Here is a 19,261-nt window from a genome sequence, read left to right on the forward strand (position 1 = left end):
TAGCTATTTGGTTAACTGAATATGTAGAATGAAATGTGTGGATTCATCTGTGATTTTTGTGAATGCGCAAATGTTTAGTGCTTTATAGCAGGGATGAAATCTCTGGATTTCACTCTATACCCATAAATCTACATATTCACATTTTTAGTGTAAAAAGATGTATCTCTAGATTTCATGAATCCAAAGATTTTCACAACCAAACGGGTATAAATCCCGTATTCATAAATCCAAAAATCTCTGAATTCTTGTAACCAAACAAACCCTTAATAAAATCATATCTTCTATTTCGAACAAGCTTGGTATCCCACTAATGGTTTTTTCCCTTTCACTTCTAGAATTCAAAATTTTAAATTTCTGATCTGATTGACAGAGTGGCTTCTTAGTGGCTTCTAAGGCTCTAAGCTAAGGAGAGTACTGGTGCAGTCTGAGCTTGCAACCATATCATTTTTTTATATGAATCTTTTTAGGGTACCTAAGCAGGTGACCACAAAAATTGATTCCGTTATTAGCAAATTCTTGAGCTTATTCCATTTAAAATGAAAAAAAAAAAAAAAAAGGTTATGGATCCAGTTTTCGGTTCGGATTTGGTTTAATTTTCATTATTGGAAGTGAGATCAGCATCTGGACAAAGCCCTGGAATGGTTATTTGACTTCTTTCTGAGTTACCGGTAACATCAACACGGTTAAAAATCAGATTTTTGAGAGTACAAGCCGAGATTCCGTGCTCTATGTGCGGTGTACTTTTCAATCGACCGATTAAATGGAGATGAGGATCCATTATTCCTATCTCCAAATCTCCAAAAAAGTAAAAACACAAATTTCCTGACCCTCCATGATTGCATCGTTCCGCATCCATTTTCCCCTCTGAAACTGAATTATTCAATGGAAGGATTACCTTCAGATCTCTCCCTGAAGATCTTCTTTTACTTGGGTCACCAGGATCTAGCTATCGCACAACAAGGTTAGAATTTCAGAACCTCAAAATCCCATCTTTTAGTTTCCCTCACAATCGTCTCTCCTATTATGCAAATAAAAATTTTAGGAATTTTATGGCTGCAAACAAAAAATTTCAACGTTTGCTTTGGGATATTCTGATATCTCCACCCGTATTTGGGTTCCATCTGATGAGAATTCTTGGGTCGATCGTATCAGATGCCCTTTTCCTAGAAAACGCATGGAATTTTCTTCCTGGCTGGGAACTGTGTTTTTGGTGCCAATAAATCTTGAATTGGTAAATAATTCAATTAGGGTTCTTCTGAACAGTTAACCATCTGAAATTTATTGGCTTCTTTATTCCAATCAACATATAAGATTAGATATTTAGGTCTGATAATTTGAAGAAGCACTTATCTCAGCTCTGCAAGCATGCCCAGCTGAGTATGAGCCAATTGTAATTGGTTACAGATGACTGAGCAAGCATTTGTCTTGTGAAGTTTGCAGGAAGTGGAGAGTATTGGGCTCTAGCGATAATCTATGGTGCAACCTATTCAAGGAGAGGTGGGGAGAAGAACAGGCAACCTTCTATGCCCCAGTTGGTTCTAAATTATGGAAAGATGTTTATGAAGTGCAAGATCGATGCGATCGAGTCGGATTGTAAGTTTTTGTGTCTTTTTAATGCCTTGCTATATCAGAACTGAATAACGATTTCTGCATCAAATTATTGTAACGATTAGAAACGATAAAATTATTAGCATGATTGTTCTTGTTGACCTGTTTTGCTCGCAGGGGGTTGAAAATTATTAAGGAAGGTGATGACTATTATCTTGTTCATCAAGGAGAAATCCAGCGATACTTGGGTTCTAGAAAGGGAGACAAAGTGGTCTCTGGAAGGGAAGAATCTGTGAGAGAAGAGGAACCGTGCTTGGGGATTGTAGATAAGATCCTTTTCTTCATCGGAGACTTGGAGGTCGAATCTAGAAATGCAAAACGCAGGCGATCGTTGTAAATCATCTCATGCTAGCTGCTGCTGCTGCTTCTGCTTCTGTTCTATGCTTCACAGTGATCAACATATCCAATGTGCATACTTTGGTTTCAAGGTTATCTCAGCAAATAAATGAATAGTGTTTCATCAAGTAGCTAAGTTGTTTTCGAACCGAAACCAAGAAAAGCGATCTATGGCGATAAAACGAACAAACCAATAAGGAAACATTAGAGGTTTCTGAGTGTGAACCGATCATTTCAGATCGTCTGTATTAGGGATTGTTGTTATGGCTGATTTTAATCTAAATTGATCCATTCACCTATGGAGTGAGTTCCCAATACTCAAAACCCTGATCTGGCGTTCTCAAACAGATGCTTTTCTGAAGCTCTTTGGCGTGTTCGTGATACATTTTTAACAATGTGTTGTTGAAACTCAGTTCTTGTGTCAAACCGTTATAACACGTTTACGTTGAGAGCCGGTTATTTTCTTTAGAAATAGGTGTTAAAGAATTCTTTTTCACCAAAAGAGAGCTGCAATCTTTTCTAGAAATATTTGTAAACATGTTAATCGACTTTGATTGCCTGAATCTACTTATCTATTGCAATGTGGAAGATCCGATTAACAATACGCATTGAAGCAACTTCTGACTCCAAATTTTGAAGTTTTTACTCAAGAATGTTGCTGAAACTACAATTAAGATCTCCTCAGCAGTAATCCACACGACGATCAAGTGTGTTTTTCCATAGCTAAAGCTACAATTTCCTCTCCCTGATGGCATATGCAAGCCCTTCTTATGATAAATGGCGTTAAGCATTCTAAAATGCTTTGGGGTTCCCATATTATATGGAAACAGGATTGGCTGAGAAAGAAAACAAAAGATTTATCGTAAGGGCTAGGGTTGTAAAAGCTGGTCTATGGTCAGATAAGCACATCAAGGAAGAATAACAGAAATCTGGATGAATGCACTCACAGGAACCAAAGGGATAACAACCCATCTCAATTCCTTTTTTTCAAAATTTTGGAGGTGGTTTTATGCCACTGATACAATCCGTCCTGTCAAATTTGAGAATCTGAAAAGGCTAATAACAAAGAGGAAGAATGCAACAGACTGAGTGAAACTCATAGATATCAATGCTCCACCATAGAAAAATTGATATCAGAACCACCACCAGCTGATCAGGACAACCAATCCTTATAATGATAAGCAGCAACTCACATTTCAGACTAGAGTTAGGTATAATGAAATTCGAAAAAGAAACTTCTGAACTGGCTAATCTCCCCTTTCAACAAAAGGAAAGGAAATAATAAAACACTAGCAGAATAACAATACATTCTATTTCACTTCTCATTTTCATGTTTCTTTACTTTTTGCCTTAAAATTTCAGCAAATATTGTTGCCAACAAGAAAGGGGAAAAGCCAATACAAGAGTTTGCCTCACCTAAACATCACTCAAAACCAAGGACCAAAACAAGATTATACCCAAAATAATGCAAAAAGAGCTTATAATGATTATCAACAATCTACAATTTCCATTCTCAGAGGATACAGCCTACAACCATGTGTAGTTCATAACTCAAAAACTCTTACCAGGCAATCCAAGTTTTAATCTCTTCATTTCCTAATGATTCAGCATTCATTCCTGTAGATAGTTTATAAGTGCTAAGTACCACAGTTTCTCCCTGAAGGACTTCAAAATCCATACATGCACATAAAACACATACACTGAAGAAGGTCTTTCAAATAAATGATCATTTAGAGGTCAAACAGAACAAACATTTTCCCTGCATTAGCATACAAATACTTTCCCGAAATAAAATTAACTCATAAAAAAGAATGTTTTCTTCCCGCACAGAGTGGCTCAATTATTCAACAACAACAACATCTTCTACCAATTTTACAAGTATATATTTTTATGGCTAATAAGAACTCAAGAACAATACGAAGGTACGGAGGAGAATGGAGAAGAACAAACCCTAGATGGGAACGTATCTCTTCATAAGCTGTTTCCCAGCAACCACAGCTCCAACCATCAGCCCTCCAATAGCGCCGGCGACGGCGGCTGATCTTGGTCCAGACGCCGCCTTGTATAGGGCTCCGGTGCCAAGTCCAGCAGCGACACTGTTCACGATGTCGTCGGTGTCTCTAACGGCGACGAGTCCGCTCTCTAGCCCAGCATACAACAACCCAATCACGCCAGCTCTGTTACCGAATTGACGACCAGACTGACCGGAGGCGTTGAGGATGCGATTGGTACGGAGTTTCAAGGTGTCGCCTTCTTCGAAAGCCTTGACGCCTTCGACAAGGCCCTTACCAGCACCGGCGATAGCTCCGGCGAGATAGCCACAGCCTGTATAGTAGGTCAGATTCTCACCCCAGGATCGGCGCTGCACAATGGACTCTTCTTGGAAGAGGAATTCAGGAGCTGTCGGGAGTTTATAGAGGTTTTGGGCTGGTAGATGCAGATCTTGGTAGGGATTGTAGAGGCGAATCCGATCTTCATCTCCACGATCATTTCTCTGAAAAGCCATGAATGTTATTCCTTTGAATTCACTCCTGTTTTTTTATCTTGCAGGAAATCCCAACTACAATATGGAATTTGGATTTGATCTCACAGCCACAGGAGGGCCTCACTTCTGGGTATTCCCCTAGAGAGCTCTGATTGGAGGAGGAATCGACTAATTAGGGCGAAATATTGAAGGAAGCAGGTGACGAGAACGCAGAGGGATCTCCAGATTCCAAACCCTAACGCCGCTTCTCAGTGCTTCTCGGTGCTTCTCAGCACAAGGGAGAAGGACCGTAGGTGGTAACTGCGTGAATGGTTTAACCGTGAGAAACAACTCTCCAAGCAGAACCAGAAACAGAACCAGAACCAATATTAGAACCAGCCAACCCATAAATGTACAACGAGGCCGGATCACCTCCCAAGAGAGCTATGTGTTTCTTTTCCACAATACAATAAGGAGGGCAAGAGAGAGATTCTTTCGACATTGAAAATGAAAAAACTCTCGAATCCAGATCATCTCCCTATCAAAAGAAAGATATGTATTATCCTGATACTTCTCTATCACACAATTGAAATAAGATTTATCATCAATCAGTTACAAGTCACATCTAATTGATTGTTCTTTATTTTGATTGGTATTTGTGGAGTCTCTCTGAGTTGGCGTGCTTCACAACTGAACCATTGCTCTTTTGCGGGACAACTCCTAAACTCGGCTACGGAGGAGCAACCTTGGTTGAATCAATTAGGGACCTATGAGCCCAGGAGAGTGGAGAAGGTATGGTTGGGATAGAGGTTCGAATCCATGACCTCTTTGGACTTTTTTTTTTTACCTCTTTGAAACTACTGGCTCTACATAGTAGACTGACACCGATATATTAGAAATACATTCACAAAATAAATCACAAATATGATCTCAATAGTCTCATATGAATCTTACTTTTACTAAAAAAATATTAAAAGAGCACATAACTCTCCCTCCCTGTTGACAGTGAGGTGTATCCAGAGTTAGAGATCTCTTCTGAGTGTGAATTCTCCAACACGTACAGCACATGGCTGACACTTACTCACAGGTCACAAGCCAATCATTCAACTCCAAAGATCTTAATTAAATAGAGTTAACCACATGGATTATCCTATCCTCCTACCCATTTCAATTTCAAAATAGGAGAAAGAAAAAAACACATGACATGACAGGGTGGAACCATTTGTATTAACAGAAGAGAGGGATTAAAGCCTGAGTTCTCAACGCACCCATGATTAGAAGACTGAAGCCTAAATTAATATGCCTAAAAACAGGGGAATATAAAATAGACTGCATGTCCAGCTAGCCCATGTGGGGCAGTGTGGGGGAAATAATAAATTCCTCCTCTTAATCCCCCCAAAAAATCTTAAACTTTCTAATCATTGAATGGTAAATTCTGGGCTTAATTTGTGACATTGAAATGCAGCTAACTTAAATTTTACTCTTATGGTCAACCATGAACATTCAATCTATGGAACTTACTGACTTCACAGTTCATTAATTTTCCACATTCACAGATCCAGCCAAAGCAAGCAAAATCATTTAAGGAGTGGAGAAAGGATGTGAGAGAGAAAATAATAAGAAAACAGTTGTGACAGGCACTTACTAAGCTGGCAAGGCTTGAAAATCTCTTCCCATTTATTTTCAATAGAAGAAAGCTGATCAAGATTTCTGGCTTCCAACTTTTCCACTTTCCCAGTTTTCTGTCTAAAATCAATTGTCTTCTAGCCCTTGAAATTTCCTCTGTTTGTTCCTCAATTTGAAAGTGAGAGGTGGCTTTGTACTTTTACTCTTCCCCAGAATTCTGTCTCCACCCAATTCTCTTCGAGCCCATAAGATCCCCTGTGTTTGCTCCTTAATTTGAAAGAGAGCCGCAGAACGCATAAGCGAGATGACAAATTTTGGGCTTTCAAGACGCCAAATTTTATGGGCAGTTCAGTTTCTTATGCTGCTGCAAACAAATGTCCTCTGCTATCAACACCAGGTAGGAGATTTGCACGGTTGGGGAGTACCCAGTTCACCATATCCAGCTATCTACACCAATTGGTCACAAACTAACCAGGTCAAGATTGGAGATTCTCTGTGTAAGTTTCTCCTCTCTCTTTCTCTCTGCAATCTTCATAAATTCTTTTGGTATTTGATTTCTGCATTGCTTTCCCAAGACCCCCCAAAAAAGACAGGAACTTACAAATGATTAGACACATTTCAATCTGTTCAGTTCATTACCTTACCTTCATGTGTTTTGGTTGGAAACGAAGATCTTGATCTCTTGCTCTCTGCAGTTTTCCTTTATCCACCAAGTCAAGACTCAGTGATCCAAGTCACCAAGAAATCTTTCGACTCATGCAACCTTAAAAAACCCATCTTATACATGGACGACGGCAACTCGTTGTTTAACATTACTTCGCCGGGTAGATTCTACTTCACCAGTGGGATACCAGGGCACTGCGAGAATTCCCAGAAGCTCCAAATTACAGTGCTTTTCGCAAACGGGTCTGCGCTTCCTCCTTCTTATGTCGACGACACAGCCTCGAGCGATGGAGCCCCAGGCACATCCCCGGCATCTTCTCCTTCATACCCTACAGCATCTGGGTCCATGACATCAGCATCTTCTTCTTTGCTTCTGCGGAGCCTTTCGTCGAGCATTTTGACTGCTTTTTCCGGAGCAACCATTTTTATGATTATCAGTAGCAGGATCTAATGGGGGTTCTACTTGGAAACGACTTAAATTTGAAACCCAGATCTATATCACTGATTGATTGCTTCTGAGCTACTGCAAGATCATTAAACGCTGGGTAGAGAACAAGTGTTAGTCACATTATTGTTTTGAAGTATGAAAAGGACTGTGAGATCTAGTTTTGTGACTTTGTCAAATCGCTATTCTTTCTATGATGTAAAGAGAATAAAGACCTATGCATTCTTTCTTGTTTAACTTTTATATATTTTTGTTGAGTAAATTCTCCTGATGAAACCATCCCAGCGTTCATTTGTTCATGCCAAAACACCGCTGGAGACCCTGTTCTGAATTCTGAATCAGATTCAACCAATTCAGTTCTCGTTCATTCTAGGTTTTAAATCCTTGACAGCTCGGATTTTTCTTGTTTTTGTTCTTTCTTTGTAAAGCCCAAGGGGCGATTTTGCGAGCTCCAAAGCCCAACCCTGAAACCACGGCTTCTTTTACAAGTTATCCTTGTTTTGTAGCTCGGACATAGGGTGCCAATAAAACCCTATTGGTCTGAATTCGTTCAAACCTGCTTTGAGTTAATTTATGGTTATTAATTAAATATTAGGGGTTAATCACTTAATCTAGTGGACAAAAAATAATAATTAAGAGTTTGGATTTTATTGAGGCCGTTAAAATGCTAATTCTTTTTCTTTCAATGAGTTAAAAGTTATACCTGGGAGTGGATTTAGGTAAATCAAGGCTAATCCGACCCATTAACATCTTTACAATTTTACTGGCGAAGATTAAGTTGAGATTGAAAAAGTTACTAACTTCATTTCTCATTTACTCTTCTGACTGAGGGTGAAAATTTAGAATGGGAGTAGTATTTAGTACAGTATCAATAAGGTATCAAATATGTTTATCTTATATTATTATCATATTATATATCTTTTTTTTGGGTCAAAAGTTCAAACATTTCATTCATAATTGAAAGATAACACAGACACAAACATCCAACAAAAAGAAAAAACAAAGACTAAGGGATGGGCCGAACCCAATAAACCCTCAGAATACTGGTTGTGACAACCACAAAGCCAGAAAAACCTAATGGGTATGATAAACATAACCACCACCATCGCATGCGGAGACACTCCATACAGGCGGTCACCGACGCAGACATAACCACGCCTCAAAGGCGGAAACCAAGCACGCCACAAGGGCTGACAAACCATACGCCCCAAGGGCTTACAAACCACACGCCTCATAGGCAAAGACGGAAAACGCCACAAGGGCAGACAAACAACATGCCACAAGGGCGGACAAACAACACGCCCCAAAGGCATACAAACCACACGCCACCAGAGCGACAAATGAGCACACCACAAACGCAAAGACAGAACATGCCACAAAGACGCCAACTCAGTTGTTGAGGCAAAAGACACCTGTTTTTGAACTCCCATCTTGAAGCCGCTACCCAGGATATCACCATCAGCAGAGAACAAACAAAAAGTAACAAAACAAACTCCAAAATCCCAGAAAAATCGCCCAACACTTGCATCAACCATCCTGTCTGTTGTCTTGCCTTTTTCCGGAAGCTTTGAAACAGAGGAGTGAAGAGAAGACTGCTAAGAAATGGAGAGAGAGCAGGGGCGATGGATAAAACCCAAAAATAGAAAAATGAATACAGAGAATGAGAACTATGGGCGATAGATAAAACCAGAGAAGAATAAAATGAAAAACGAAAAGCTGAGAAAGATGAGATGGTAGATGAGAAGGGAGGTAATGGATAAAAACCAGTAAAAAAACGAGACCAAGAATCGAAAAGAGGAGATGGAGAAAGCAGAATCAATGGAAAGAACAGAAAAACCAGAGAAAGGAGAGTCGGATAGAGGAAGAGGAGCAGCAGGGGAAAAAAGAAAAAAAATCAAAAAAACAGGGAGGTGTAGAGGGAGAGGACGCCGGGAGGGGATGAGAATATTAGGTGAAGGAGGTCCACTTCAAGATGACGCGGCGGCATAAGCTTCAGAACGAGAAAAATTTTGGGTTTCGTCCCCTCCTACGTTACCACTAATTATCCATATTATATATCTCACTCTACAGGTATGTCATATCATTACCATATCGTATTTATTCAGTATAAACTATAAAAGAGTTCTAAATATTCGATATAGTATAAGTTTGTATTATGATTTACTTGTATAGTTTTGTCCGCTCCATTATTGTATCATATATCAAATGGTATAGGTATATTGTGCCGATGCTATAGCATATTTATTTAGGATGGTATGATGTAGTATGAGGGGCATCGTTTCAGTTTAGATAAATGATATATATAATATAAGTAAAGATTACCATACAAGGGTTGTTGAGTTGGTAATGACCGGCACCTCTTACTAAAGAGGTCAAGGAATTGACTCTCCCAATGGTATCTATAATAATCTTCTATCTCTCTACCCTCAAAAGGTTGACCCATTGGTATTGACTAACTCCTATTAATGAAGAGTTCTCCCCAATACTCTCCAATACTATCGGTGAGCTACTAATGAAACAACTTTACTTTATTCTTCTGCAGATGACAAATATCACACTAACAAGTATCATGGGCCTTATTCAAAACCGTAAGTCCTCCTTGGAGGCACATCGACATCACAATCGTCTTATATGGAAATTTAAGGCTTCTGATTGTTGGTGTTGGTTGCGCCTCAATTATTCCTTATCCACCACCATTGTTTCTTTTTGATTGTCCCTTTCAAATCTTCTGCAAAGGTTGATAAGAGAAGAGAAAAGAAAAACATGCGAATAGAGGATTAGTGGAATGGTTAAGAACCACACCTTTCCAGAGGTGTAGGCTCAAACCTTATCAGTTGTATCTATATGTAATACTCCCCCAGTCCCAGCACCCCTAGATAAAATCAACAGCTTAAAAGAAAAAGATTTTTTTTTAATGAAAAAAAGGGTAAGAAAAAATGTCATGGACTTTCTATGAGGACCCGAAAAGTACAAAGTCTCACGAGTGCATATTGATTTCCTCGAAAGTCTTTCTTTATTGTTGAAATGACATTAAGGCTAGAGATGAGGTGATGAAAAATTGCCGCTGAGAGAGAGAGAAACAAGCGGCACCTTAACCCCGCTGAACAACAACCCCAACTCCCGCCGTTTGAGGTGGACCACGTGGCCTTCATAGAGAGACCTTCCTCAATGCCAGTATTCTTCCGAGAATTGCTAGATGAACCCTTCGAACTGAGTTTTAACCAAGCGTTCTTAAGATTCGTATTGGTTCAATGGCTGATGTACTGCATAACAGTTAGGAATCATGTACTTTTATCAAACATAAAAAGTATTCATCATGTACATTTATTAGTATGTCCACAAAGTCAAGATAAAAAATAGTTCTACTGAATATGAAAATGGATGTAAATCAATTATTGGATGCTTGAATGGATTTCTCTTTTATGAGAAATAAATAACATCATTTGAAATTCCTCGTCTATCAGTCTAGTCAACGGAAAAATTATTGAAATGTCAAAACATAAGATGACTTATATATTTTGACTTAAGATCTTAAATGTTTAGTTTTCCACATGGGGCATCCAACTTCCAACTACCTCTTTACTAAAAGTTGTTAATCCATCAATTGAAGAACCCTTTGATGATATCAAACCCATTTTTTTTAAACGAGGATTTCAAAGAGAGTTTGACTTTGACGAATCACATACATCATTTGTACGAAAAAAAAAAAAAAAAATCTCTCTACTCTCTTACGCGCTAATACGCTATTACGGTATTGCCTATTTACACAAGTGTCGTCTGGTCAAAGAGATGAAAATACTTGTAAGTGGTCGGAAGAAGAAGACTGCAAAATCAAGACCAGAGACACACGCACACAACCCTACAAGCAAGTTGAAGCTCTCGGAAAGAAGGGACAGATGAAGCCAAACTTCTCCAACAACGAAAGATAAAGATATCAACGCCATTTCCTTACAGCTTCCAAGGTCTCTGCTATATCCGCCATCATCTTTCGCGCAGAACAGAGCCTGGAAGAGATGCTTTCCACACAATTTTTTCTCATTTTGAGTTTGGCGACGATCATGTTTCAATTCGACATTTCGTGGTCACTTTAATCAAATTCCGTCCGAATTTGCAGCTTTATGCTAACAGGTTAGTTCATCTAGCACTTTCCACTAGGTTAAGCTAGAATTTTGAGTTCTAATTGATGATTTTAACTCATAGTGGCTCACGACAAAAAGAAGTTGGATATAACTCATAATTTTCGTTTTAAACATTTTAGAATTTGAAGCATCTCGTTCTGCTTCGATTCACCGTGAATTTAGCTGGAATTTTGTAACTTGTACAATAAGCTTACTAGTCGATAGTTCGCTTAGATTACTGATTAGGTGCCGCTTTGGTCTGGAATTTCTGGTTATTTCTTCAATTCTAATGGTGGCTGTTATATTTGTTTTGTTGGAATCTCATCGTTTTCAATAGTATAAGATTGTTGAGAACTGTGTCTCCCTCCTCTAACTGAGTCTGGATGCAGGTGTTATGGATTTGGCTTCGTAGCTTTTGCTTCTGAAAGACAAGATGACAACGGACACGATACTAGATTCTTCGCTTGTTCCGGCTTCAGCTGTTCTTACTCAGATTGTGCAGGCCATTGTGGAGACGGTAAATGCTGCTAGAGTTGTTCTCCTTGAAAAAGAGAGTTTTCTTGAACTCTCGAGTTATTTGGAGAGGATCATTCCTGTGCTAACAGAGTTATCCATCAAAAACATCACTGCTTCAGAGAGCTTAAAAAATGCTGTTGAGATGTTAAGTAAGGAGATCAATACTGCGAAGCAGCTTGTTTCAGACTGCAGCAACAAAAACAAGGTCTATCTTTTGGTAAATTGCCGAAAGATTGTTAAACGCTTACAGGACACCACAAGAGAAATCAGTCGGGCACTGAGCCTCATTCCTTTGGCCTCACTGGATCTCTCGTCTGGTATCACTGAAGCGATCACCAGGCTGAAAGATGACATGCTGAGAGCAGAGTTTAGAGCAGCCGTGGCAGAGGAAAATATATTGGAGAAAATCGAGTTAGGAATACAGGAGAGGAATGTTGATCGTTCTTATGCAAATAATCTCCTGCTTCTCATTGCGGAGGCTGTCGGGATTCCAACTGAACACTCAGCATTGAAGAAGGAATTTGAAGAATTCAATAAGGAAATAGCAGAAGCAAGGCTGAAGAAGGACCTGGCTGAGGCCATTCAAATGGATCAGATCGCTGCATTGCTTGGAAGGGCTGATGCCACTTCATCCCCTGAGGAAAAGGAGGCAAAATATTTCAATAAGCGTGTCTCTTTAGGTTGCCAACCACTGGAACCTCTTCAGTCATTTTACTGCCCTATCACAAGGGAAGTTATGGTGGACCCTGTGGAGACTTCCTCTGGACAGACATTTGAGAGAACTGCTATACAGAAGTGGCTTGCAGAGGGGAACACCCTTTGTCCCTTGACCATTACCCCTTTAGACACATCAATTTTACGGCCTAATAAAACTCTGCGACAGTCAATTGAAGAATGGAAAAATAGGAACACAATGATTACAATTGCCTCCTTAAGAAAAAAACTTATCTCAAATGATGAACAAGAAGTACTTTGTTCTCTCAGCCAGCTGAAGGAACTTTGTGAAGAAAGTGATTTGCATCTCGAATGGGTAGTATTGGAGAATTATATTCCAATTCTCATTAAACTTCTTGGTGCTAAAAATCGTGATATCAGGAACCATGCATTGGTCATCCTTCGCATTTTGGCTGGGGATAGTGATCATAACAAGGTACCTCTTCTGCCTTTTATGTCTTTATATCCATTAATTTGAAAACAGAGAACATGACTTTGCGAAGGACTAGCTTGACCTGTCTAAACATTGTGTTGCTTTTTTTCCATTTAAGTAAAAAATGAAATAGCTATTTAAGGTCCCCCCCCCTCTCTCTCTCTCTCTCTCCCTCTCTAAAGGAAATATCATCATACTAATTTGATATACTTTGTAGCATAGCTACAAGAACCATCATCTCTCAATAAAAGATTGGGCGTGCTTAAATTTTTCTTAGTTTATGTACTTTTCAACTAATTTGCAGGAAAAAATCGCTCATGTAGAAAATGCCATTGAATCTATAGTAAAGTCACTAGCACGTCGTATTGGGGAGAGTAAGTTAGCAGTAGCACTGCTTTTGGAACTGTCAAAAAGTGAAGTAGTACGCTGTTACATTGGGAAGGTTCAGGGCTGCATACTTCTCTTGGTGACCATGACAAGCCAAGATGATACTCTAGCTGCCAGAGATGCAAAAGAGCTTTTAGAAAATCTCTCATTTCTTGATCAGAATGTTATACAGATGGCAAAGGCAAATTATTTCATGCCTCTGTTGCAGCGTCTTTTTTCAGGTACTTCCATTGTCATGATGTTCTGTATCTTTTATTTTCTCCTTCTTTGAATTAACCATGATTTTGTTAATTGAAAAAGAAGGCCAGTGGAAGATCCAGTTCGTGTAAAATACAAACAAGAAGCGCCTATACACTTGTAGTGGCACTAAAACGATAACAAAAAATGACTACAACAACAATAACAACCTTATCCCAACTAAATGGGGTTAGCTACATGGATCCGATAGAAGCTGAGCCAATTGTATAACTAATAAAAGTAAAATGAAGTGCAAAGAAAATAATCGATTATCAGTAAAGGAAGAAATTAGAGCAATAGTCAAAGCGGAAACCCCGAAGCGGCCCCCTAGATGAGGTCAGGAACATAGGTCCTTGTCCTCCACGCAGCTCTATCCATGGTCAAACTAGTATGGAGGTGAAGCCCTTGTGTATCTTTCCTTACTATTTCTCCAATCATCTTGTAGTGGCACTATATTGTGGAATTTAATCCGCTTGGTTGAAGATATGGACCCATGCACCTGGTCAATTTATCATCCTTGTATTCCCTTTCTGGACTTCTTAAAATGAGTTATCCATATGGAAGTAAATATGCCTCCTAATAGGGTGATTAAAGTGCCAGGGACCTGCTACCGTAGATTTCATCCAATCTATAAAAAATGCCAAATTTCCTTCTACTGTTAGAGGTCTTATTTGCGTTCTCTGTCTATTTAACTTTCAATGATTTCTTTTTCCTTAAAATCATGAAAACTACCAAGGCGATGATTTGTTGATGGAGAAAGAAATTGAAATATTGCAATGCCATGTCAGTGGCTTTGAACACCACCTGATACCAAAGGCAATGCTTTCGAGGAGATTCCTTTTCTTTCCTTTGTTATTTTCTTGGTCCAAAATATTAGTAATTGTTTTGGTTGCATACATGTTTAATTTATATTGACAGGAAAGAACAGAAGGAACTCATTTTAAAACAAAACATCAGAAGTTGAATGCAAACACAGCCTTGCATTCATGTCCTACAGCATTCTGAGGATTAGAAGATAGTGAAAATGAGAAACAACATGGTTGTCAAATTACTGTTTGTGAGATGAGGACATTGGGATAGACAATTTCCAGGTTGATTGTTGGTATTAGAAATGTTTGCACGTTAGTCTTTTTGTTTGCGTACTTCTTTTCTTGTTATTGAATTCTTTTAAATATTCCTTCTGATGCCATTTCATTTAACCAAAAAACCAATGGACTGGATGTACTATAATTGGATATTATTCTGCATTTTATATGCACTTGGTGGTTAGGAGTCAGCGCAATCCTGAATCTGAATGCTTTTCAATCCACTTTTTGCAATGGACTGTTTTACAACAGATATTATGAAATTATTGCTCACTTGTTGTAATATGTATTGTACTCTGGATATGCTTGGAAGGTCATTATTTGTTACCCTACAATTTAGCATATGTTGATGTGTAGAAAAATAAAATTGTTGCGCTGGTAACTTGTAAGAACTCACAGACATGATACTGCAGGGCCTGAAAATATCAAAATTATGATGGCAACAAACTTGGCAGATATGGAGTTAAGTGATCACAGTAAATTGACATTATTCGAAGAAGGGGTGTTGGCACCACTGCTTGATTTGGTCACACATGATAGCGTGAAGACAAAAGAAGTGGCTGCTAAAGCTCTTCGTAACCTCTCAACCTTACCACAGAATGGCTTGTGGATGATCAGAGAAGGTGCAGTTGGCCCCCTGCTTGACATCCTCTACCGTCAAAGCTCATCTTTCCCAAGCTTGGGAGAACATGTAGCCGCAACTATAATGAACATTGCCATATCAACTGCAACAGAAGAAGGCTGTCAGACTCAACTGTCATTGTTGCAATCTGATGAAGATGCTCTCCAGCTATTTTCATTAATTAATTGGAGAGGACCTGATCTACAAAGTAGCATTTTACGGACCTTTCATGCAATGTGCCAATCTCCATCTGCAACAAATTTAAGATCTAAACTTAGAGAGGTATGCTCTTTGTTGATCTGTTCTCTTCTATCCATTTCTTCAAAGATTTGCTGCCTTTGTATCCTCTTAGGAGTACGAGTCCCTGGGAATTAGCATTCGACATGTATTTATCTAGGTGGTAGTTGTTGGCCATTGTTATGTATAATGGAATCAGGTTAGTTCCTTGAAAAGTTATTCATCATTGAAGTTACCTTACTGAATATTACTAGATGACCTACTGCACAGCTAAAATACCATTTGGAACTTGAATTTCTACTATTTGAAACTTTTTCTAGAAGAGTACCCTTCTGTGTGCTCCGCAATTATAAAGGCAGTCACTGCTTAATCTAGCTCACACATAGCTATTAGGTGTCAGACTCTTGTCATGTTACCAAATCAGAGTCTTGACACCTAATAGCTATGTGTGAGCTAGATTAAGCAGTATGCAGTGAAACTAATTGCTCTGATCGTTTTTTGGGTGTTAAGCTTTGGCTTGGGGACATTTGACTAGCCTTGATTCTGTAATGAACATAAAGATTTTCAAAATTTTCCTTATTTCTGTGTTATATCCTATATTAGTTAGCCTTCTGAATGTTGTTTGTTTTCTAACTTTTCTTTAATTAGTTCCCACATAACTGGTTTCCATTTCTACCATGAGGGTGTTCCATTTTTTTTAAAGTTTTGGATGTTATTTTAATACGGCTGCTTTTTTTCTTCTAAATTTCCAAGAACGACTCAGTTTATTCCAACCCCCCCCCCCTTTCCTTCTCTTGCTAGTTGCAACGCTTAAGAATATGCTATGCAGTGGTAGCATTTTAAGCTACGCCTTTCATTTTAAAATACTTTATACCTCGAAATAGCTAAAAACCACTACTGGAAGACAACATAAAAAGGTTGACTGACTAGAAATTTTGGTGCCTCTGATATGTATTACAGTGGTCAGCTGTTGAAAAATTGGTTCAGTTATGTGAGCTTGATAATGCAGCTGTACGACCGAATGCTGTGAAGCTGTTTAATTGCTTGGCAGCAGATGGTGATGATGACACACTGTCAGAGCATGTTGGTCAGAGGTGTGTTGAAACTTTATTCAGGATTGTCAGTACTTCTAATGATAATGAAGAGATTGCGGCTGCACTTGGTATCCTTGCTTACCTCCCCAAAGACCAAACCCAATTCACTCAGTGGCTTCTTGATGCTGGGGCGCTTCCGGTCATTTTCAGATTTCTTAATGGTAGAAATCATACTGGTTCGGGTAGAAATGATCTAACTCAAAATGCCACAGCAGTGGTTTGCCGTTTCACTGTTGCAACAAATCAAGAGTGGCAGAGGAAGGCAGCTGAAGCTGGCATTATCCCGGTTCTGGTACAGTTGCTGGACTCTGGAACTGCTTTGGCAAAAAAATATGCAGCCATTTCACTCTCTCAGTTTTCAGAGAGTTCAGTTTGGCTGAGCAGACCAATAAAGAAACATAGGGGATTGTGGTGCTGGTCACCCCCACCTGAAACTGCCTGCTCAGTGCACATGGGCATATGCTCTGTGGAATCTTCATTCTGTCTTTTGGAGGCTGAGGCCGTGCGACCACTTGTGAGGGTGCTTGGAGAGCCAGATATTGGAGCCTCTGAAGCTGCTTTGAAGGCACTGATGACCTTGACTGATGGTGAAAGATTGCAACATGGTAGTAAGACGCTTGCTGAGGCAAACGCGATTGCAACAATCATTGGGTTATTAAGCTCACCTTCTACCGAGTTGCAAGAGAAATCGTTATCTGCTTTGGAGAGGATTTTCCGGCAAGTGGAGTTCAAGCAGAAGTATGGGGCCTCGGCTCAGATGCCTTTAGTAGATATAACTCAGAGGGGAAACAGTGTTATGAAATCTTTGGCAGCCAAAACACTAGCCCACTTGAATGTGCTTCATGACCAGTCCTCTTACTTTTAAAGTCATCTGATGTTAAATGTCGTGGCCACACATCGTCGAGCAGAACCATGTGTGGAGAAGATACATCCTGATTCTTGGACAATGAAAGAGGAGGAACAATATTCTTTGCTTCAAACACATGGCATTCTTTACTAAAATGTGTTCACTCTGTGCTTTGCAAGAAAATCGAGCAGCGGACTGGACAGAGGTTCCTCACTGTATTTGTGCTGAAGCTTTGATTTAGAATTCAGGTTAAGCAATGTACAGTAACTTCATCCAAAGCTAGGTCATTGTAAAAATAGGGGAAGTTTGATTCTTTCTGTATATCATTAACAGTGTACTATACACAAAAGCGAGTGATAGTTACGGTTCTATGCAATCAGGGCATTTGTTTTAGAGTATAAGTTGTATTTGGGATATAGAGATAGTCACGGTTCTTGAGAATTCTAGTTGTATTGAACAAATAACGTTACCATTGTATTCTTTTCCACCACTGGACCTCAAAAAAGTAAGCCACAATGCCAAGAGAGTATGAGTTCACCGACAAGAAAGATCATCAACTCCTGGGAAGCAAGAAGTCAAGCGTTGCTGATGAAAGAGAAGTTGTAGTCTTGACACTTCGCCCATCAAGACATTTGAGATGTTTGCTTCTCTTCTTGTGTTATGGCAGAATACGTAGGGACTTATCCAGATAAGAGCAGCTGCTTGACTTGTGGACTGCTCTGTTCTTTACCCATAAAATGAACACTAACTGGTACATGATTCTGGCATCTAGGCTTGGCACAGGTTGGTGTTGAGCTTTTGCCCGCATCAAGAGTATCCGCACAAGGTTTTCATGGATTCAATAAAGCACCACCCATAATGACCCTACTCCCCTTTCCAACCATGAGCCTTCAATTCCAGGGACTTGTGATCCTTTAGATTACTATTTGCATCAATACTCGCGTACAACTGTACAACCACACAGCCTCATCTCATCTTAATGATGTCAGCCAGATGAAGCATAAAAGAGACCACATATTAACAAATTTTGAAATAAGTTCTATCGGAAAGTCATGACCGCCCCCGCCCCCCCCCCCCCCCCGGGCCCCCCCTTCCTGCTCTGCTTCCTCTAGAGCCCTCTAAGGTCTCTTAAGATGTGATATTATCCAATACATATCCATATTAGATACAACCAATATGATATACATCAATATGTCTCTCTATTGGATTACACTACAATACATCGGCCAATACGATACAACACTCACTAAAAGGTGATACGTTTCTTAAAATCACCTGATCGATAGGATATTTGATAGCGATACTATAAGCCTTGCTCCGGAGAGCTCTCCTCTGGTTCGAACCAAGGTTCAACATGTTGGCAAAATGTCACACGACGTTGGTTGTTGACACCAGCAACATGGTGACATTTTGCCGACATGTCAGCGACTTTTAGCAAGGTGTCGATGAAAATTCGACTCCTAATTTCGAGGAGTATTTAGGGCCGTTTTGGCTTGAATTTTGTTGCATAGCCTAATTTGAGGCCAATAAACACACTAGGAGCATTATTTTGGCCTAAATCATCACTTAATTTAAAATTCCTGATTAACACATGCTCGGCTATATACGGGCAAAACTGGAAGTTTGGAAAACTCATATAAGCATGCAAAGAGAACATAAGTACACAACTAGTAAAGATAAATACTAAAGTCTACAATTTATTATATAATTATGTTGAGTATGACTCATGCTTTACATTATGTTGTCGATGGACATGAGGTCCCACTCCCTGGTGAGCGGGTAGAGATTCGTGGAAGATGCCTTGGCAGGGGTGTGGGGGCAGCACCCCT

The 19,261-nt window shown here is 39.4% G+C and overlaps 4 protein-coding genes across 4 annotated transcripts; 3 read left to right on the forward strand and 1 right to left on the reverse strand.

The window, feature by feature from the left end:
• Nucleotides 1–635: 635 nt before the first annotated feature.
• LOC149030342 (uncharacterized) lies at nt 636–2,310 on the forward strand. The gene is made up of 3 exons (XM_089142630.1): nt 636–961; nt 1,434–1,593; nt 1,726–2,310. Exons 1-3 carry the CDS (start codon nt 883–885, stop codon nt 1,943–1,945), a joined length of 459 nt encoding a protein of 152 aa, XP_088998756.1. The 5' UTR covers nt 636–882; the 3' UTR covers nt 1,946–2,310.
• A 912-nt stretch (nt 2,311–3,222) lies between these two features.
• On the reverse strand, nt 3,223–4,851 carry LOC149030343 (mitochondrial import inner membrane translocase subunit TIM23-2-like). The gene has a single exon (XM_089142629.1). The coding sequence runs from the start codon at nt 4,448–4,450 to the stop codon at nt 3,896–3,898; it is 555 nt and encodes a 184-aa protein (XP_088998755.1). The 5' UTR covers nt 4,451–4,851; the 3' UTR covers nt 3,223–3,895.
• Nucleotides 4,852–6,028: 1,177 nt separating this feature from the next.
• Nucleotides 6,029–7,578, forward strand: LOC149030344 (early nodulin-like protein 8). The gene is made up of 2 exons (XM_089152814.1): nt 6,029–6,531; nt 6,730–7,578. The coding sequence occupies exons 1-2, from the start codon at nt 6,339–6,341 to the stop codon at nt 7,146–7,148; spliced, it is 612 nt and encodes a 203-aa protein (XP_089008940.1). The 5' UTR covers nt 6,029–6,338; the 3' UTR covers nt 7,149–7,578.
• A 3,380-nt stretch (nt 7,579–10,958) lies between these two features.
• On the forward strand, nt 10,959–18,006 carry LOC149030345 (U-box domain-containing protein 24-like). Its single transcript, XM_089142631.1, has 5 exons — nt 10,959–11,270; nt 11,650–12,926; nt 13,228–13,531; nt 15,046–15,536; nt 16,452–18,006. Exons 2-5 carry the CDS (start codon nt 11,694–11,696, stop codon nt 17,448–17,450), a joined length of 3,027 nt encoding a protein of 1,008 aa, XP_088998757.1. The 5' UTR covers nt 10,959–11,270; nt 11,650–11,693; the 3' UTR covers nt 17,451–18,006.
• Nucleotides 18,007–19,261: the final 1,255 nt, after the last annotated feature.

The sequence above is a fragment of the Hakea prostrata genome, chromosome 1 (genome assembly GCF_041222555.1).
Source record: "Hakea prostrata isolate BN-2017 chromosome 1, UWA_Hpros_2, whole genome shotgun sequence".
NCBI lineage: Eukaryota > Viridiplantae > Streptophyta > Magnoliopsida > Proteales > Proteaceae > Hakea > Hakea prostrata.